We start from the raw sequence: 22,241 nt of genomic DNA on the forward strand, positions 1-22,241 counted from the left end.
ATATTTCTTTCGCCACTCCGTGCTACAGTATTCATGTTGAGGTGACAACACTGGACTGCAAGTGCAAATATTGTAAACTGTCCTGCAAGAAGGCCAAAATTGTGAGTAGTGGGAGACAGAAAGGGAGAGAGATAGAAAAGAGAGAGATAGGAATGCAGGGAGAGAAATGAATTACCGAGGCTGAGAAGGAATTAGGGTTCAGTTCGCATATCTTACGGGGCACAGATCCGATGGTCCGATTATATGTGAGTAAATACAGTACTTTAATTATGAACTTAAAAACTAGGAATGTATTGATATAATTAATGTACGTTTATATTGCTATTGAACAGCATCGGATGATACCTTGATGAAAGTAATTGCATGTTTGAGTAAAGATTTCAAGTTCTGTGTTTTCTCAATATATGTTGTTTTATTAAATTCAGCTGATACTGCGAAGCCCACGTGAAGTTCATGCTCTTCAGTTCTGCCCATTCAATGAGAATCTTCTAGTCGGTGGCTGTAGCAGCGGTCAGGTTGTGGTGTGGGATCTCTGCAATAAATTAAAGCTGGTGGAGGAGAAGATCTCACTTACACCCAATAAGTTGAAATATCGTCTTGCGCTGGTGAGTACAACATGCTTTCACTTTTGTAGAAGTCGAAATCATATCAATAACAGGATCAACATCTCGTAGGCCACTGGCATAGCTCACGTGGCAACACGTTTGTCTGCTGATCTGAGGCTCTGCTTGGGCGTCAGTTCGATTCCCAATTGGTTTATATACCTAATCGAGTTTTTCCCCCAACTGTAAGGCGAATGGCAGGTAATGCCATGACGAATCCTTCAGCCTAATCTTGACAAATACCATCTTGCAATCACCAATCATATTGACTAAATAATCTGGTACTACTTTACAGCATCATTAAATAACTGACTAAAAATTCATCTTATAATCTGTAGGAATGGGCGAAATGAGAAAGCACAGACAGGTCACATGGCTGCTCATCTAATTTGTAATGAAATACATACATACATGTATACATATGATTACATTTTAAATTACATTATAATCTTGGCCTACACTGTCATCATTTCTCACATTCGACAAGTTTTCAGTTTCTCTGAAATGGAAAGGTGTAATATTTTATATATGTTTATGCTCGACCATGCCGAAATGTAGTAATTATACACCTGGTAGCAGTCCTTTAATGCATGTCATTAAAATACACCTATTCATTAAAGTTCAGGTTTTCGATTATTCTCGGATATGCAATCGAAAGACAACGAGGGAAACGTCACGGAGGCTTGAAATCCAATACTGTCGCAGAAGGTTATGTTCTGTTACTATAATAATTAGCGTTAATTGTAAATAATATTCAAATAAATTCAATTTGTCATCTCGTTTTTCAATTCTAAATCAATTTCCAGGTTATATCAAAATTAGTTCATGTTACGTTACATCAAGGTCAATGACATTATTGTTCCACGGAAAAAATCAATACTTTCGCGTCTGCGCACATCTCACAATTCACGAGCTATGAACAAGGTCACTTCCGATCTTCTGTCAGATACAAATAAAATGAATACTTCTGAATAATTTCAAGTTAGAAATATGGTCGAGCATAAAAAGTCGTATGAAACTTGCCTATAATGGTAATTAAGACGCTCGTATGAAAATTATGAAACTCTCTTGCGCTCATTTCATAAACAAACATACTCGCGTCTTAATTACTATCATTATAGGCTCGTTGCATAATGTACTATTAAATAGTGAATTTACACATAGTAGAAATGTATGGAATGGAATGGAATTTAACTGAGGGGGGCACGGATGGCCCAGCACTGCGACCTATTGAGATCTATTGCGCTAACCCTTATATGGAATGAGTTGGATGCCACAGATCCCCTACGCACACCGCCCTAACCACATGACTCCCTTAACGACCGGTCCCTACAGCTGACAGAATCAATATACCATTCCTGCTTCGGAAAATTCCCCCAAGGCCCCCCTGTCGGTCCAAGGTGAAACTTCTCCCCCAAGTTCCTCGGGTGCCATTGCAGAAACCATCCAACATCACTGAACTACATTCCACGGAGGCCGGTCGAGAGAGTCAGCAGCTTCGGGAGGCCGCTGGTAGAGTGATCTGAAAACCAGAAACGGAATGATGATGATGAAAGGATCATGGGGGAGAAAAGGAAGTGGCGAAGATGAGTGGAGTTCCGATCACCTGATAAAGTTACCTTATATTCATCCATAGGAATAAGGGAAAAACCCTGAAAAAACACCCAGGCAACTCGTCCTGACCGGGAGTCGAACCCGGGACCACTGGGTTCGGAGTTAGGCTTGCTAACCACTCAGCCACAACGGTGGACTAGTAGAAATGTAACTGTACTCTGTAGTTGTTGTTTATGAAGATAATTTGCTTCAGACAAATGGTTACATAATGTTTGTGTTTTCAGCACAGTTTGATGGGATGGATCAAACCCAGTACAAGACACAAATACGTGAATCCTGTGGTAGTATCATCACTTGAATTTTCCATGAGAGGATGTGTTACTGATATAAAGTGGCTTTCACCACACTTTGAGGTATGTGGATATTGTTTACTGTTTGACAAATGAATGTTTCTGCATAAATCATTCACATGAAGATTCGTTCCCTGTGGACTTGTTTTCCTTCTGTTTGTCATTTCACCATCATACATAATTAATTCATGTTGTGTGATCCTGTAATGATTTTGACCTCCATCAAATACCAGCTACTTCTCTCTTCCCTTAGTGTTTTGCCTATTCATATTGTAACCGAATACCCATTAGCTAAGACTGGAATTTTTGGTGACTTGAAATTTATTAACATTATAGCTTACTCAATTTTTTTTCCATTCGATGGTTGTGTGCTAATGAATATCGCTACATACAACCCCCTCAAGTTGTGGAACTTCGAAATAAATTGCAAAAAGAAATTGTCCTGAAAAAAACTCAGCTTTCCAAACTATTTTCGATAATCGATTGTTTTCATTTGATAGTAGTAGCATGGATGAATATACAATAGGATGCGAAACTTACTGAGTGTCCCGTAACACATACTAGAGGCGCTGTTGTAGAAATTGACCTTGCTGCCACCTGTTGGGGGGGGGAGGGGCATTATTACATCTAGCAGCGCACCAAGTAGCGAAAAGAGTAATTACTCCATTAATTTAGCAGCGCACCTAGTGACGAAAATGTTAAACTGTGCAGAAAGTATTCCCTCCCACCCTCATCGATGTTCAAAACTAACCCAATTTAAAATAAAACATTTACAGTTTTATTCCTCACAGCATCTTCTACTGAAAATTCTTACCGGGGCCAACAGGAAGATAAAAGAGACGATCTATTTTACACTACCCAATTAAAATATAACCAGACAGAGACAAAAATGAAGCAAAAGGTTAGATAATTGGGATTGTATTCGTTGGGTATTTATTGTACAGCGCAATGGAAACGTCTGCAAGAACTACTTAGATAGTTCAATTTATTATATTACTATTACTTCACAATACATTCAACAACACTATTTTTACAACGTCCATAAACATCACAGTTTAACATACACTGCTTATACACACACGTATCACTTTATGTTCACTCATTAGCAAGTTTCTGTCTGCCATCTCGCCTCCTCGAGCAATATCTCGAACGGATAAATAGAGAACTCTGGGTAATGTACCCAACACGTAGTTCTAATGTTCACCACCTACAACGTGGGGCGCTGCTTATCTTATTTCTGCCCCCCCCCCCGCCGCCAGATGGTGCTGACCACAGTTTCGCATCCTATTATATATTTATCCATGGTAGTAGATCTCATTATAACAAGATCTCATTATACCAATTTACTCATTATACCCTACCACAAGACATCTTTATATTCTTCATCCTATACAGTTTCAGTTGCTAGAAATTGGAACTCGCTTCCGAGTGATATAAGGGGTTGTTGGACAATAGCTTCATTTAGGTCAAAATTACATAAATTCTTACTTAACAGATGAATTGCTGATTAATATTTGTTACTTATAATGAAACTAACATCTGTCCATTCTTATTATTATTATCTTTAATTTCTCTAAATAGATTTACAAAACCTCTAATGGCAATTACATTAATATTCTCATTATAGAAATAGAAATATATATATTCTCCCTGTAACATAGTCCTAGTAAGCTTATATTAAATTAATTTTCATCATTTTACTAGCTATCTCAGATATTAAATTAATTATAATTCATTGAATTAAATTAGCTCATAAATTAAGTTACTACTTTACCTTATAGATTTATCTAAATTTAAATAAATGTGTAGTGAAGATTATTGCTGGAGAACCTTTTAAGTGTAGTGAAAATATTTGTAATTTAAATTTATGTATTGTATTGGTTAAGGCTGGTTGAGTGGAAGAGAAGGCCTTATGGCCTTAACTCTGCCAGCGAAAATAAAACATTATTATTATTATTATTATTATTATTATTATTATTATTATTATTATTATTATTATTATTATTAGATTCAGGGCTACCATTCTGATGTGATGAATGATAGTACTACTAATGAATTTTGTAATTATTTTGTGTAATTACATTTTTATAATTTTTGGTTGAGTGGAACAAAATGCCTTGTTTTCCAGATAAAATAAAGCATATTCTTCTTATCTGCATCATGTAACTGTACACTTTATGTTTAATTTGGGAATAATTGCATGCTTTACCCATCAGAAAAGGGTGATTTACTGTATCATCAACTTGTGTAATATTTCAGAGTTCATCAAAACATTTGTGATTCCTTAAACAGTAAGAATCTTCTTCATATGTGGAAATCAGATTTTATTGTTCCAAAATACGTTGATTCCGGGTTTTACGGCATAATATACCAGGAGTGTAGAAGTGGAGACGAAATATATTTTAATTAAACTAAAGAAATAGCCGCCATCTTGACTTGTATAGCATTGTAGTGGGCAAACCTCTTCGGCTCCCTCAGCAAGGTAGTGTAAAACATCAGTGACTCCTCCTCCCAGTGGCGGCTCCTGCGTATTTCTTAAGAGGACGAAAGAAGGTAACAGGACGAAATGACACTTTCTTGAACGAAACATGCTACAAATTAGCCTACATGCATACATGTAAGACCAGGTAGTATTGGGGTTGGCCTTCCCTTCTGTATAGCAATAACCTGTTCTTGTAAACTGAGTTTCCCAAATTTTCCAAAATATATAATGTTTTCATTTCCATTCATTGTTGAATAATTGCACAAATTAACATTTACAAGGAAATTCACCTCGCAGCATTTTTCGAGCACACTACAGCATCAAACGTGTTGGAAGAGACTATAACTACTAACACGTAATCGGAACCGCGGAAATGGAAATGGGAAATAATCTGAAGAAAGCGAGAACACTGCACCCACCCACGTGATCTGTGTTGCCACATGTACATTTTACAAGTTCAGTATCACATGCTTTTGAAGAATATCAGTTCTTGTAAAGTCATACTACCATTATTGTTCAAAGTTGCCGGTGGCCAATTTTTTATGTTAGAAATAATGTAGTTTGGGGTACCTACTTTCAATTTCAAATATATTTGTACAAAACTGACAATTTGGCTGTTGCCCTGTCTAGTACACAATGAATGGAAGTGAATTTCAGGGGTCAAAAAGTTCTGTGATACTAAAGTAGAACTACTTCCTCTTTGTTTTATATAAACCAGACTTGCTTGCTTTTTGCTTTTGAGGGTTTCTCCACTATTTAGCGGTTACCCTGTATTCCCATTCGCCAATCTTCCCGGTCAAGCCATTCATCTCCTTCCAGAGACCTGTCACTCATCAATCTATGGATCTGTCCTCTCCAGGTTGTTCTTGGCCTACCCCGCTTCCTTCTACCATGAGGTGACCATTCCAAAAGAGTTTTAGGCCACCTACTTTCCTCCATTCTTCTGACATGTCCATACCATTGAAGAGTTCGTCTCTCAATTCTGTCCATCACTGTCTCCTCCATATCCATCATCCGTCTCACTTCTTCATTTCTCCTTCTTTCTAATCTGGAAACTCTGGCACTACGTCGTATTCCGTCCATTTCCACTGCCAAAATCTTAGATTTTTTACTTTCTACCAACGTCCACCCCTCTGCGCCATATGTCATTATACTTTCCACAACCGCCGTCAAAATCCTCTTCTTGGTGTCATTCAATATCGTCCTGCTCCACAGTACTCCATTCAGCATCCTTATGGCTTTTCTTGCTTGCACCAATCTACTATCTATTTCGGAGTTACAACTCCCTAAATCATCAATATATGACCCCAAATATTTAAATTTTTGAACAGCTCTAATAGTTCCTTGGTGTAAGGAGATGTCTCTTCCGTTTCCACCTACTACAAGATATTCAGTTTTTTTCATATTTACTTTCAATCCACCTGCTTCAAATGAATCCAGGAGTTTTCTCATCATATATTTCACATCCTCACGAGATTGAGCCATTATCACTTGATCATCTGCAAATATTAATGAATGTATTGTGCCACCTTGAACCGGTATTCCCATTCCTCCACAAGACTGATTCCATTGTTCTAATATTTGTTGTATATATATTTTAAAAAGAGTAGGAGACATGCTACAACCTTGCCTCAGTCCTTTATTCGTTCTGAATGGTGTAGACAATCTCTTCCCCACTTTAATAGATGCCTGACACTGCTGGTACATCCGTCGGATGAGAGAAATAATTGGTAAATCAATACCAATACCCTCCATTGCATCCCAAAGTTTGATAATAGGCACTGAGTCATAGGCCTTTTCTAAATCAACAAATATTAAATGAATTTCTTGACCCTTTGCATATGATTTTTCAGTTATCTGTCTCAGACTAAAAATGTGATCCATACATGATTTTCCTTTAGTGAAGCCTGCTTGATCCTCCGACATTTTCCCTTCTATAATGTGTTCAAGCCTGTTTGTAATAATACTACTAAAAACTCTACTAATAGACGACATGACACTAATTCCTCTGTAATTTCCAGGATCTTTACGGTTTCCTTTCTTATATATAGGTGTTATATATGACATACACCAATCCTTTGGTATCTCATCACCTTCCAAAATCTGATTAAACAATTTACAAATGAGTCTTTTCAGTAACGGGGGTCCATATTTCCACAATTCTGTCATTACTTCACAGGGACCACTGGCTTTACCATTCTTTGCTTTTTTTAATGCTTGATTCACTTCTTCCTGTAAAATAGGTTCCATATATGACGATGTATTATTAGTAAACCTAGAGACTTGCTGTTCCATTCTTCTCTCAACTAATAGATTTTCAAAATGTTTCTCCCATTGCTCCATACTGACAAGATTTAGGGCTGGTGATGGATTATTAGTTGTCCTCATCCTCCTTATAGCTCTCCATGCCTCTGCAGATCTTCTGTATCCTAATGAATGATCAATTTCAGCACACACCTTTTCCCATGATTCTTCTTTACACTTTATTATAACCTTCTTTACTTGTTTCTTACACTCTCTATAGTTTTTTAAATCTTCTTCTCTCTTCGAGTTTAACCACTGATGATACAGTCTCTTTTTTTCCTTAATAATTTCCAGTGCTTCTATAGTCATCCATTCTGTCCTTCGTCCACTCTTTTCCTCCTTTCCCAAAACTTCCTCAGCTACTCCTTTAACACATTGTTTTAAAAAAGAATATAGATTTTCAGCATTCCAGTCCTCTTCTACTGCTTTTAGCCTATCGTTTATCCTTTCATGATATAAATATCTTACACTGTCCTCCTGTAATAAATGTACCATATATCTGGTATCATTTACGGAATTCATTTCTTTATTTGTCTGAATTTCATTTGTAGTTTTAGCTTTTCTTGGAAACGCAATTTTAGAGACAACAATATGATGATCCGACTCACATTCTAACTTCCTTCGTACTCTAACATCTTGTACTTTAATTAACCGTTGCTGTCTAACTATAACATAGTCTATAATAGACTTCAAATTCCGGGAAGGGTTTATCCAGGTATATTTATGAATATCTTTATGCTTAAATTTTGTATTCATAATAACACATTCTTGTTCCTTACAGAATTCAATCAACCTTTTACCATTATCATTTTCTGTGTCATCTCCCCAGTTTCCAACAACGTCATCATTAATTTTCCTGCCGACACGTCCATTAAAGTCTCCCATTAACAAGAGCTCATGTCCATCCAGGCATTCATCAACTACCTCCCTCAAATCATCATAAAAAGCTCTTTTCTCATCACCTGAAGCATCATTGTTAGGAGCATATACACCTATTACATCCACCATAGATTCATAAATGCGTATAGTTATGTGAATTATCCTGTCACTTATCTCTTTCCAATCAATTATTCCTGATTTCCATTTTTTCTTTATGAGGACAGCCACCCCAGATTTAGCCCTTTCCGATTTTGGTACACCACTCCAAAAATGGATGTAGTTCCCAATCAATTCTTGCCCTTTTCCTTTTTTCTTTGTCTCATTTAGGATTACAATATCCATTTCTAAAGAGTCTATCTCTTTAACTACTTCTACTAATTTTCCACTTATTCCTTGTACATTCCAAGTTCCACATGCCAAAGTCCATTTACGTAGCCAGAGTCTGTGCCTGTTAATCTGTCCGGGTATCATTCTCTTGGGAAACGTAATCATATAATTTAAGGTGAATAGGTGATTGGCCTCTTGCACCCGATTCTAGAATTAAAGCGTCCAGAACCGCCTCCCTGTTGTTCTGGGGATTAGTTAAGGTATTTCCCCCCTAATAAAAAACTGTTATGGTTATACCGCCAATACTCGGTCCCTGATGAGACTTTGTCACTGCAATGCAGGTCCACCCTCCGCGACGAGAACGCGCTCATCAGGAATTATCTAGGTGTGTAGAGTTACAGACTAGCCCCCTCTACACCCTAGACCGACTTTAACTTTCAAATATCCTTGAAAGTTTCAAACCATGAATAGTAGCCTATATAAAATGCAATGAATAATATTTTTGATTCATAATTAAAAAAAAAAAATTTATATGGTGTCTTTCATAGCGTTGCATTAAAACTGTTTTTATTGTGCCTCCTTCTAGATGTGTGTTAGTCTGGTTGAATGCAAGATCGTTAGATGGCAGCGGTAGCGAGCTTGCTGCACGACCAGTCGGTTTCTATTTCCAGCCCATGCGCTGATTCAGAGGAGGATCTCCTCCCTCTCCGTTCATTTACTCGCTTTAAAACTCTGCTTCTTTCTCTGGCCGCTAGTGCACTGTTGTCTATGTGTGTTAACTGCAGTAAAGGAGGAATGGATTGACTTTCCTCCACACAAACAATCTCGCATCTTTCTCACAGTTTTCTAGCAGCACATGAGCGCACATCGTTTAAAACTCGATCAACCGAGGTTTTCTTATAGCTGTGAACTTAAAAATTATCGAATCTTCCTTGAATTTCAAAGCACTTGTTAGAAATAAATATAAAGTAATTACATAATTAAAATAGGACATCTGCCCTAGGGAACATTCGTGTTTGATAGAAGGATAAATAGTTTAATATGTTACTTAATTTAAATTGTTTCTAAGTAATTAAATGCGATCATTTTGGTCCAGAGACCACTCATTTGGTCCAATGATAATTCCTTTAACATATTTCTTATTTGTTATTACATGCAAATAATTAAAATATGATCATTTGGTTCAGAGAACATCCGTTTTTGATGCAACGATAATCTGTTTAACATTTTTCTAACTTAGTCTTGAATGCATCTTTAATAAATCACTCCAAATTAATAGAGTGGATTGTGTACGAAGATAATTTTTGTGTGCGTAAAGATCTATTTTCATCTTACCTCATTCCTTATATGTAGTGTTACATCCATCTAGAGAAACTACAAATTTCAGATAGTGAAGGAATTATCCAAATTAGCTTCTGAGATTACTTCATACAAACAGACAAATTTAATATTCTCTGTGTATTAATATTGATAAACGTCAAGGCCGCCTTAAATAGACGGAGTCATTTGTTTTAATTTCATTATAGCCATCGATGTCTTTCCTGCAATAACTCCTTTGTGACATATCGATTTTCAGATTTTTGCTCTATTAAATAACATAAATAGTTATACAACAAATAATACAATCTCCTATATGTAATTATATTTCTTTCTTTCGAAAATGTAAGAAGTCACGATCTCCTATGTACCACTGCCATAGAATGAATAAATCTGTTTTTTCTTCCTACTGAAAAATTTTATATTTTGCACATAGGAATTACGGAACAACGACACTATAATCCGAGGCGGCGTTGAAAATGTATTGTATTGTTATTTTAAAACTCTTGTATATCCTTAAATATCAGTCCTATCAAAATTTTGCCTGGAATAAAACATATCGGAAATAATGTTTAAAGAAACTTTTGTTATGTAACATTTATCACAAAAATCAATAATAAGCGAGATATTTCGGTTTATTTAATTCAGGCCCGCTTATAACCCCCCTTTCAAATAAAGTATTTTGAATGCCATACAGCCTAAAATCTAAGTTACAACGAACTTAATTTATATCCCAGTTTTCATCAAAATCCGTTCAGCCATTATCACGTGAAAAGGTAACAAACATCCAGACAGACAGATAGACAGACTTAAATATCAGTCCTATCAAAATTTTGCCTGGAATCAAACTTATCGGAAATCATTTTTAAAGAAACTTTTGTTATGTAACATTTTTCACAAAAGTCAATAATAAGCGAGATATTTCGGTTTATTTAATTCAGGCCCCCTTATAACCCCCCTTTTAAATAAAGTATTTTGAATGCCATATAGCCTAAAATCTAAGTTATAACGAACTTAATTTATGTTCCAATTTTCATCGAAACCCATTCAGCCATTATTGCGTGAAAAGGTAACAGACAGACATACAAACAAAAATTTCAAAAAAGCGATTTTCGGTTTCAGGATGATTAATTATACATGTTAACATCAATTATTTTTGGAAAATCGAAAATTACCAGAAAAATTTCGCTTACAGATTTATTATTAGTATAGATTTACTTTCAAAAGAAGAAAAATGTGAGGAGGACGTTCCTCCCTTCCCTCTCACGAGGAACCGCCACTGCCTCCTCCTCACAGCATCTGTCTTTTATGGCAAAATTTTGGAAAAAACGTTGGACTTATACACGAGTAATTAGAATGAGAGAAACACAGTTAATTACAGTGTAAAACAGAGTATGTGCAGCGTGTTTATATTAAAACATTATAGGAAATAAAATGTTACTTGCAATGCTTTTCCGTTTAGCTATTCAATTGTGTTAGCTATGTGATGTTCATAAGACAGAGGTTTTACCTTTGTTATTTGAACACTCAATTGTACCAAGCTATAAGGTCTGATAATAGTAGCGAAGAAGATGTATAAGAATAAGATCTAACTTTGAAATTGTGCTCCAATTACTTTGTCTTCAGATTTCTCGTCTTGGCAAGTATCATCCACTGAAAGCAAATCGACTCACAGCATTGCAGTTTCTTACCTCTTCTGTAGATGGCACAGTTTGTGTGTGGGACCTAAATGCAAGAGGACATAGAACAGCTGGGACGTCACAACCTGTCAAGAGTAGAAGAAAAAGAAAGACACTTTTCAAACACTCTGAAAGTGAATATGTTTCATCATTTAAACAACTGTCTGTATTCAAGCCACATTACAAGGTAATTCCTTAATGCGCAGTATTGTTTTGTTCATTTCTGGTTAGAAATGTAACTTTTATGTAAAGTACCAGAAAAAATAATGAGCCGCTTGAATATTCTAAGTCCCAGATACAAAACACTGCACAAGCACAGAAACTTCGGAGTACATATACACAAGCTATTGCTAACAGAGTTATTCAAATTCCTTCCATTTGAATTGTTGTGTCGTAATTAATTGTGAAAAGATGCGGAGAAAATGAATTGCTATAAATATTATTTGGATATATGTATAGTTTTTTTTATTGGACATTCCCATTTTTTGTTTGTGGGAAAAATTCAAATACCTGGGAGCAACAGTAACAAATATAAATGATACTCAGGAGGAAATTAAACACAGAATAAATATGGGAAATGCGTGTTATTATTCGGTTGAGAAGCTTTTATCATCCAGTCTGCTGTCAAAAAATCTGAAAGTTAGAATTTATAAAACAGTTATATTACCGGTTGTTCTTTATGGTTGTGAAACTTGGACTCTCACTTTGAGAGAGGAACATAGGTTAAGGGTGTTTGAGAATAAGGTTCTTAGGAAAATATTTGGGGCTAAGAGGGATGAAGTTAGAGGAGAATGGAGGAAGTTACAGAACACAGAACTGCACGCATTGTATTCTTCACCTGACATAATTAGGAATATTAAATCCAGATGTTTGAGATGGGCAGGGCATGTAGCACGTATGGGCGAATCCAGAAATGCATATTAGTTGGAAGGCCGGAGGGAAAAAGACCTTTGGGGAGGCCAAGACGTAGATGGGAAGATAATATTAAAATTAATTTGAGGGAGGTGGGATATGATGATAGAGACTGGATTGATCTTGCTCAGGATAGGGACCTATGGCGGGCTTATGGGAGGGCGGCAATGAACCTCCGGGTTCCTTAAAAGCCAGTAAGTAAGTAAGTAAGTAAGTAAGTAAGTAAGTAAGTAAGTAAGTAAGTAAGTAGGCTACTGTTTAAAGTCTGTAATCATTCATAATTTTGGTTTCCAATTTTATGTGAAGTTTCACTATGGAGTAAGCTATTTGTTTAGATCTATGAGATATCCTTGTATGGAAAACTGATTCTGTAGATATGTGACTTTTGGTATGTCATTAGTAGCAATGTCGAAAAATATCCCCATAACATGCCATGACGACATTTGATATAGGAGATCATTCTTGTTTTATTGGCTGTGGAACTCTGAGCAGGAGTGGTCAGTTATAAGTTCACCTCAATTTTATCTCAAGAGAAGAGCTTTAGTTACTTACTTACTTACTTACTGGCTTTTAAGGAACCCGGAGGTTCAATTCCGCCCCCACACAAGCCCACTATTGGTCCCTATCCTGAGCAAGATCAATCCAGTCTCTATCATCATATCCCACCTCCCTCAAATCCATTTTAATATTATCCTCCCATCTACGTCTCGGCCTCCCCAAAGGTCTTTTTCCCTCCAGCCTCCCAACTAACATTCTATATGCATTTCTGGATTCGCCCATACGTGCTACATGCCTTGCCCATCTGAAATGTCTGGATTTAATGTTGAAGAGCTTTAGTTACAATTATTAATTTAAAACTCAGTTCCCAGACGACCTTCAGCTGCTCTAGATATGACAAGTTGTATTTGGGTCATTTGCAGAAGTTGTATAACAAATGACGTCCATCAATTCTTACTCTTCCCATTATTGCATTTATAACAATAGAGTTATAAATTCGTAACAGTGAGTAGTTTCAATACTAATGTAGTAAACGTCACAAGAATTATTTCCTTCATGCGAAATATTTCATGAGAATAAAATAAAATTCTCATAGATACAGCTAAGATGCTGTGTCCATACTAGTTAAGTTTTTAAAATGGAGCATGATTATGTCCAGATAAAGGTTTGTTTAATAATGTGATTGAGGAAAAAATCAAAGAAACATTTGATATTCTGAAAACTTATTCATTTATGTCTGAGTTTATATTTCCTTAAATATTATTGAATAATTACTCTAGTCCAGTAAGTCAGTCAGGTCTGTTACACCATTCTGTTCCTATGAATACACAGTTGAAAAAGAAATCCCACAGATGTCAGCACAAGCCAAGATGATGCACAAAGAGTCATTTTGATTGTACTGCTAGGTTCACCCATTTTGATTTGGCGAGATTGTGTGTCATACTCTTGCTTTATGTTTTAGTCTAAGCGTGCATTTTTACTCTGTCAGATCTGTTTGTGTTGTGTTTTCCACAAATAACAGCATATAAAGTCAAGATCAAGAGGACATAATAGTGCACATGTGCAGTAGTTAAGTTGCTATTTTGAAGATTTTTAAGCAAAAAAAATTTAGATTAGCACATGCTTATGTTTGCTTTGCCATGTCTGTTACCTGCGTTGCTTACGAGATTACACAAGCTGGCACATAGCGCTTGAAAAACGAGTCTGAAGTGGTTCCCTTGTAATGCCAATTCCGCCGCTCGGAGCGCTGTTCTGCCCTAAATGTTCATAGCAGAACACTTAAAATGACATTGACATTTGGGACATTTAAAGGACTCACCATTGCTTATTAAATGCTTCGTACAATATTTTATGGACAATAGACGTAATTTCCAAACTTCTACTCCTCAGTTATATTACAATAAAAGGCTGTCATTCTTGATATTAAAACATATTGATTGACATATTGATTGATTTATTGATATAGTTCACAAGTACAAAACTTAATAATATAACAAAAGATCTATAAACAAATGTAGTTCTACATACTAAATATACAATTTCCTAGACTCATTATTTTATCGCAAATCTCAATAATTTATTGGTTCAAACTTGCACTTACGTCTGGTTTTAGTGCATGTTTAAACCAATCGTGATAACCATTAAGACATTAAACCTTATTTTCTCTGCTCCTTTTCACAATTTAATTGTAATTATTTAGGTCTTATTTTAATAATAACTTATTATTCCAATTAGGTGATCAGATGTCGACATACTGTAAGTCATGAACCTGAATTAGCTGACTCGATACATTCTATATGTAGGTTGTCTTTATTTCTTACAATATTTCCTTGTCAGCAGAAACGTTTGCGTAACTTCAATGAAGACTACCGCATACCTGCTTAAAAAACAAACTTGACAAGTTGCTTACATAATCAACCTCAATTTAGTTTCATTATTGTGTCGCATGTACTCATTATCAATTAATTACTATTATAATGCCTACTAAATTTATTATAAATGCATTATTATTGAAATTAAGACATATTAGTAAAGCAATTTATAAAGTCAAAATTATCTTCTGAACCTTTACTAAATAATATAGCTATCTGAATACATTAATAACTGCCTTAATTCTCTATTTTCAATTTTTATTATTTTAAAACCTTGACGTAATTCTATCTTATTTTCAAAACCTGTCTGCTTATCTAATTTAATTAATAATAAGTGTTTCTAATTTTAGGAAAATTTAGTCTTTGCTGATGCCTAACTCTTAGTAGGTAGTTTCGTTCAGTATCTATAGTTTTGATTGAATCTACTTTATTTCTGATAGAGTTTCTATTTGTCAATTTACCTCTTAATAACTGTTCGTCACTTTCTCCTACTACATCGGTCGGTAACGCACAGTTCCTCCATATTGTACCACTTCCTCTCGCGCACCCCGGACTACCAACGGCATGTGGCATTCTTATAAATTGATCTTCACTTGTGCTGACTTTGCCGGTTGATCCACAATCGCTTCTCCTTGTTGAGTTTTCACTTGCGCGCCTCAGCCTACCCTCACTGGTCGTTCTCTCAGTCTGTGCCTCAGCTCTCCAAACAGCATCTTCACTGGTTCCAGCATCTTCTTCCATACTAGGTTTTCCTTCTTCACTCTTCTTTCTTCTAAAGGGATCTGTGAAAACAGTGTTCTCTAGTTTACTTAGGTATGCTCTAATATCATTCACTCCCGTAAGCTCATCAATTCTTCTATTTGTTATTTCTGATTTCTTCAGCCCACTTGATGAGTTACTATTCTTATTAGTCCTCTCTACGCTTCTAGACTTCCTGTTTCGTGATGCACTTCTTCTGTTTACGTGTGGTGTAGATGATGCTCTATTTCCACAAGTCTCTATTTCCTTATTTCTGTTCTTGTTACCGCAACTGAATAAATCCTCAATGTTTTGATTATTTAAGGACTCTACGTTAACTATGTTTCCGTTTATCTTCATTTTATCTTTAACTAAAGTTGCCCTAAATCCTTTCCCTCGAGCTTCTTTTAATATTGGAATTAACTTCTTTCGTTTCTCTCTAATTTCTTTTGCAAAGTCATTTTGTATGAATATATTTGTGCCTTTGAGTTGATGCGTATTGGCAATGATGTGTTCTTTGATAAAGTAACTGTTCAATTTCACAATAATTGGTCTTTTATTTCCCTTACCTATTCTATACGCGTTATTTATCGCACTTATGTCCAAGTTTAGACTGAAATACTTAGTTAATAATTCTAACACCACGTAACCGGTATCAATTCCTTTTTCATGATTGCACTCTTCAACACCATAAATTGCAATGTTATTAATTCTACTATCATCTTCCCATTTTTTAACTATCGATTTTAACACCACGATATTAAAACATATTACATATAAACTGAGGAACTGTCTGCTCTGTACTTCAGTTCATACACCAAACATTTCCGGAAATAAATTAACTTGACATCTTACATATACGCACACCCTTTTCACCTAATATTATTAATATTGTTATTAAATAAGATATTGCAACTAATTAAGATACTGCATTATCTTTAATTTCCTTGAATTCATAATTAAGCATTTGCAAGAAGGCCTAACTTTTCCCTCTCTTTAAAAAAAAAATACGAACGTCACAATAACTGAGAAGTATAATTATTGCGCGATTTTTTCTTGCAGTGGTGAAAACATTTCTATAGGCCTACTGATTAATCTATTGAGCATAGTAATAGTAAACGCTGTAGTATTTTAGTGCGTGTAAATATATTTTGAATTAGCATTTATTAAATTAGGAAGTTAGCCTGTAATTTGTGTGATTGAAATGGTTTACTGCTGTGTGCCATTGTGCAAATCGAACCAGAATAAAGAATGTTATTTTTCGTTTTATTGTTTTCCACAAGATGAAGGACTAAGAAAGAAGTGGTGTGTAGCCATTTCTCGCGAAGGGGACAAACCAAGGACTCTTTGGACACCAAACAAGAAATCGCGTGTCTGCAGCAGACATTTCAAAGAAGCTGATTTTAGCATTAGCACAACATTAAAACGTTTGCTTCCTAATGTGGTACTATCCGTCTTTGATGATTTTCCAAAACATAAACAAAATGTTTTAAACATAAGTAGACGCAACAAAAGAAGGATAACAGAAGTGGTGAATAACATCCATCCTGCTAAGAAAAATAAACCCAATGTTGAACATAGTACATCAGCTTTCAATGAAGCAAATGTTTCAATTGAAGAAATCTATGAAGCACATAAAAAAACTATGGCCACACAGTGCTCAATTGAAAGTAAAAAAATTCCCAAAGCTGTTACATTACAACGTAAAGAAATTACTAGGACAATTTGGAAACAAAATCAGCTTATTGGAAAACTAAGACAGACAATATGTAATTTAAAAAGCAAGCTCTGGAGTTTACAGAAACAAAAGGAGATGGAAGAACAAGGAATTGAAAAGCAACTTACCAAAATAAAAGAAGCTGCTAAAGAAGGTAGTTTGAAAGCAAGCTTTTTGACTGAACAAATTCAGGCTTTCGGAAAACAAAAGTGTACATTTCATGAAAACACACTGAAAATCTGCATATTGCTATCTAACAGGTCATCTACCGGCTATAGATTACTAAGAAACTTGGGTATTTTACACTTACCCCATCAAAAGACGTTAAAAACTTATATTGGTCACTCAAAAGGAGAAACAGGTGTCACCACTTTGATAAAGGCTCGGCTAATTGCAGAGGAAAAGTCCTTGGAGCATGAAAATGAAAAAGTTGGATCTCTCATTATTGACGAAATGAGTATTAAACCGAAATTGATGTATGACAGAAATTTGGATATGTTGATAGGAATGACAGACACTGAGAAAAATGCTATTGGGATTGAAAATAAGCTGGCCAATAAATTGCTGTGCATTCTGTTCAAGGATCTGTCTACAAAGTGCAGAATACCAGTGTCATTTTATTTTACACACAATTTAACCGGAGATGAGTTGGCAAAATTGACTATGGAAGCCCTAAAAGTAGTGGAAGATATTGGATTTAAAGTAATTAGAATTGTGACGGATAACTGCCAATTTTCGAATATAACTTAGCTGAACAAACTTCAAATAACACTGTAATATGCTTGGCATATTTATAATATTCGTACTCAATCAGTAATGCACAATTAATCGAACTATTTTCACGATACACAATGCTTTGTAATGGTACTATTCATCATTTCTTAGGGCAGCGAGGCGAACCTAGCGGCAGAAATTGTCATGACTCACAGAGACCTACTCTCGATCGTGCTATGCGCCAGCTTGTGTAATCTCGTAAGCAACGGTTACCTGCCAGATCTGTTACTCCGTGTCATGTCTGTTACATCGTTCAAAACAGTGCTGTAAAGCAAGGTGAGTGTACAGTGGCTGATTACTATGGCAGAGACATTGCATTATATTAATACATGCAGAATATGCACTAAATAGTACTTTAATTTTGACGTTCTCAGTCGTCCATTTGTTATACAAATTTTGCAAATGACCCATTTATATTTGTATGTCCTTTATACTGCAGTTCTTGTAGCAGTAGTAATTCCATGTTTCAGGTTTTTTTTTCCGTTTGTATCATGGGTAGTCATTATAGAAGGTTGTATCTACATTTCCCTTGAGAAGCAGCACAGATTTCAGGCCCAATTTTGATGAGTGTATGACCAGCTTTCAATGTATTGATTTTTAAGTAAAATTTAAAGGAATTGGGATATAGGAGATAAAATCGTCAATCTGGACTGTGGAAGAGATTTATGGAGACATGAATGTATTAAAGTTATTTTTATTCCATTATTTCAACAACCCATTTCAAAATAATGTAATCATGGAATACTACACCAAAACTGTTAATAAAATTTCAAATACTACTTCCCCCCCTCCCCAAATGAGGATTAGTAGAGAGACGGATTTTAGAATCAAATTTAGCACTAACTCTGCATTATCCGTGGTGCTACAGCCCATGAAGGGCCTAGACCGACCAGCCAGCTGCTGGCCTCACGCCCACATGTCGAAGCAGAGGTAGACGATCATCCAACAAGAATGGAGGTATCGTGTGGTTAGCACGATGATCCCTCCAGCCGTTATAGCTGGCATTCACTATCGGATTTCGCTACCTATCGTAGCTCCCCAAGTGCACCACGATGCTGGGTGGGCACTGGTCCCATACACTGGCCGAAATTTCATGAGAAAATTTCTTCCCCCGTGAGAACTCGAACCAGCTCGCATTCTGTAACGCGAGTCCTAGGCAGGATGCCTTAGATCGCGACGCCACTGTGCAGGACTAACTCTGCATTAGATACAACAAATATGGTCTAAAAACATTTTTCACTGTTGTTGAGCTTTATTTAAAGGCTGTTTTACATCTTGAAACATGCTACCATTTCTCCAAATGACCCTTTATTTTTATTTAAACTGTGTAATTGAATTTGGATCGCTGGTAATTTTGAATTAACATCAGTTTCTTGCAGAAAACCTTGCTCCTGGTGGATGTATGCCACTCCAGGTGCTTGCAGTGGAAGCATTTCCCATTACTTACAGACTTCAGACACCAATTGACTTCACTAGGAAGCTGAGTGTGACAGAAAGACTTTCGTACAAACCAGGTAATGAATTAATATTTTTATATATAATAGTGAGAAAAAGCAATTAGTAAAGAAATAACATCTAATTTGTAATGATGGGTATCATGCTCTATGAAAAAGAGGTTGCTATGAAGTGAAAGTGAGTGCAAATAGGAATGAGAGAAAATAGAAAGGGTTAAGAGAAGTGAACAAGTGACAGCATAAAATTAGTACTAACATTTGAACGTTGGAACAGTAAATGAATATAAGAGAAAGTTAGGAGAAAAGGTCAAAGAACAAATAGGACAAATAATTCAATATGATAATTTATAGAGATAAATTGAAATTGAGATTTTAGTGAATAGTAGTTAGAGGATAAAGGGGGTGTGAAAGTGGTATAGAATATTAGATATATTAGGATTAAGGAACAACTAGAGAATAGCAAATGAAATGTAGGAGAAATACTGAAGGGGAGTTTGACCAAATAATAAAAAAGGTATATAGTGTAATTGGGAGTATTTATGTAGATGTGTACTGCAAATAATGTGTTATTGTAATAATATGTTAATGGTGGCACTGGATACTGAAATGTGAGGTACACCATTACATGCAAAGAAGTGCTGTGACGAAATATATCATATCTTATCATATATCATATCATATCATATCATATCATATCATATCATATCATATCATATCATATCATATCATATATCATATCAGATCATATCTCATATCATATCTCATATCATATCATATCATATCATATATCATATAATATCATATCATATATCTCATATCATATCATATCATATCATATATCATATCATATTTTTATATATTTTCTTTTGACATTGCAGTTTTCTTCTCAGAAATGATACAAAGTAGTACAAAAATGTTGAGAAGTTGTTACAAAAGGCACTATATAGTAAAATATGAAAATAATGTGCAAATATTATAGGAAATGACCATAATCAGAAATACAATTTAGCTATCTTATGATAAATACACATTCAAATACAGTAATGGTGGTGTGCCACCATGGTGACCTAGTGGTTAGAGGACAGGAGTTATAATCCTGTGGACTTGGGTTCCATCCCTGGTGTACCCCCCATTTATAACTTCTTTTGGGCAAGCCCATAGTTCAGGTAACACAAGAATTTTCTCTGAGAGCTCCTGTTCCTCTGTGGCATCGCAACAAATCTCCATCTCATCTCATCGTGGGTGTAGCATAAACCAGTGATTCTCAACTGGTGGGTCGTGGCCCCCTGAGTGTCTGCAGAGCAGTTAATGGAGGATTGCTAACAATAGTACATTATGCAACGAGCCTGTAATGGTAGTAATTAAGATGCGAGTGTGTTTATGAAACAAGCGCAAGCGAGTTTCATAAGTTTCATACGAGTGTCTTAATTACCATTATAGGCAAGTTTCATACGACTTTTTATGCTCGACCATATTTCTAACTTGAAATTATTCATAAGTATTCATGTTATTCTTATCTGGCTGAGGAGCGGAACTGACCTTGTGCAATACCTGATTTTTTCCGAGAAACAAATGTCGACATTGACCTTGATATAATCTAGAGAGTAAAATAAACATTAATCGTGATATAACCTTGAAATTGAATTACACATTGAAAAACGAAATGACAAATTGAATTTATTTGAATATTATTTACAATTAACGCTAATCATTATAGTAACAGAACTGACTTTATTTCAAATATAGGTGATTTATTGTCCAATTGGCGAAATGAATTTGCGGGAATGTGTTTTGTGAAAGGCTTTGTCTAATCTCGCGCTAGTTGTCTTTCGATTGCATATCTGAGAATAATCGATACTTGTGCTTTCATATTGCTACAATGGTATTTTCTGATGGGTGGAACACCTGAACTTTAATGAATAGGTGTACTTTAATGAGATCCATTAAAGGGCTGCTACCAGGTATATAATTACTACATTTCGGCATGGTTGAGCATAAAATAATAATATTACTATTTAGTTTTTTAAAGCTTTTCTGTGAACATGTAAACATACGACTATTTTGCATTAAATGAAGACATGATTCTATTGTTTCCTTTTTAAAATGATACAGAATTTCATTTATTATTCTGTTCTACATTGCACTCCAGTGTTTCCCAGACTTTGGGATAAGGCCTCACTTTTCCTCACATTATTTTAGTGCGGTCCCCTGGTCTTAGATGTAGAATGTAGAACACAGTAGTATGTAATTTGGCTTATTTTAAGAAAATTGCAATGATCTAAATGGATTAGAATTAGCTCATTTGAATTTTGTTAATGATTGTAGGTGTAGAGGAACTTGTAATGTATTTTAAATTGTTAAGCATGCATGGTATTTTGGAGATTTGAAGTTGCGATCCTCTGAATGAGAGACTGGCTCCTTAAAATGTGGAATTAATAAAAAAGAAATTCATATTTACTAAATGTAAAACTCCTTAATTTGTGAAGCTTGAATTGATGTACAGCGGTACAAAGGAAAGCCACAGAATTGTCCATAATTGAGGGGTGCTCTGCAATAACAAAGTATGTACACATACCTCGGTATAGTTGCCACCAATTGAAATACAAAGCAAATGCACTTATCTTGCTGTTCCATCACATAAGTGGCGAGTATGAAATGTCTTACTACTTATGTACAGCTTATAAAATGACTATGTCACAGTTTCGTTATGTAGACAGTAGAGAATTCTAGTGTCGGTGTTAACATTCAGATGTCACTGAAGGGAGCAAGCAGTACTATCATCA

General features: G+C 35.5%; 1 protein-coding gene across 3 annotated transcripts in view; it reads left to right on the forward strand.

Moving 5' to 3' along the window:
- The window catches only part of LOC138708144 (dynein axonemal intermediate chain 3-like), a 61,269-nt gene that overhangs the window by 11,403 nt on the left and 27,625 nt on the right, over nt 1-22,241 (forward strand). For all 3 annotated transcript variants that reach the window (XM_069838374.1, XM_069838376.1, XM_069838375.1), the window contains 4 exons: nt 426-605; nt 2,441-2,569; nt 11,442-11,681; nt 19,374-19,518. In XM_069838374.1, the coding sequence (XP_069694475.1) occupies nt 426-605; nt 2,441-2,569; nt 11,442-11,681; nt 19,374-19,518 (694 nt within the window). The remainder of the gene's footprint in view (nt 1-425; nt 606-2,440; nt 2,570-11,441; nt 11,682-19,373; nt 19,519-22,241) is intronic.

Source organism: Periplaneta americana, chromosome 10, assembly GCF_040183065.1.
Source record: "Periplaneta americana isolate PAMFEO1 chromosome 10, P.americana_PAMFEO1_priV1, whole genome shotgun sequence".
Lineage (NCBI taxonomy): Eukaryota > Metazoa > Arthropoda > Insecta > Blattodea > Blattidae > Periplaneta > Periplaneta americana.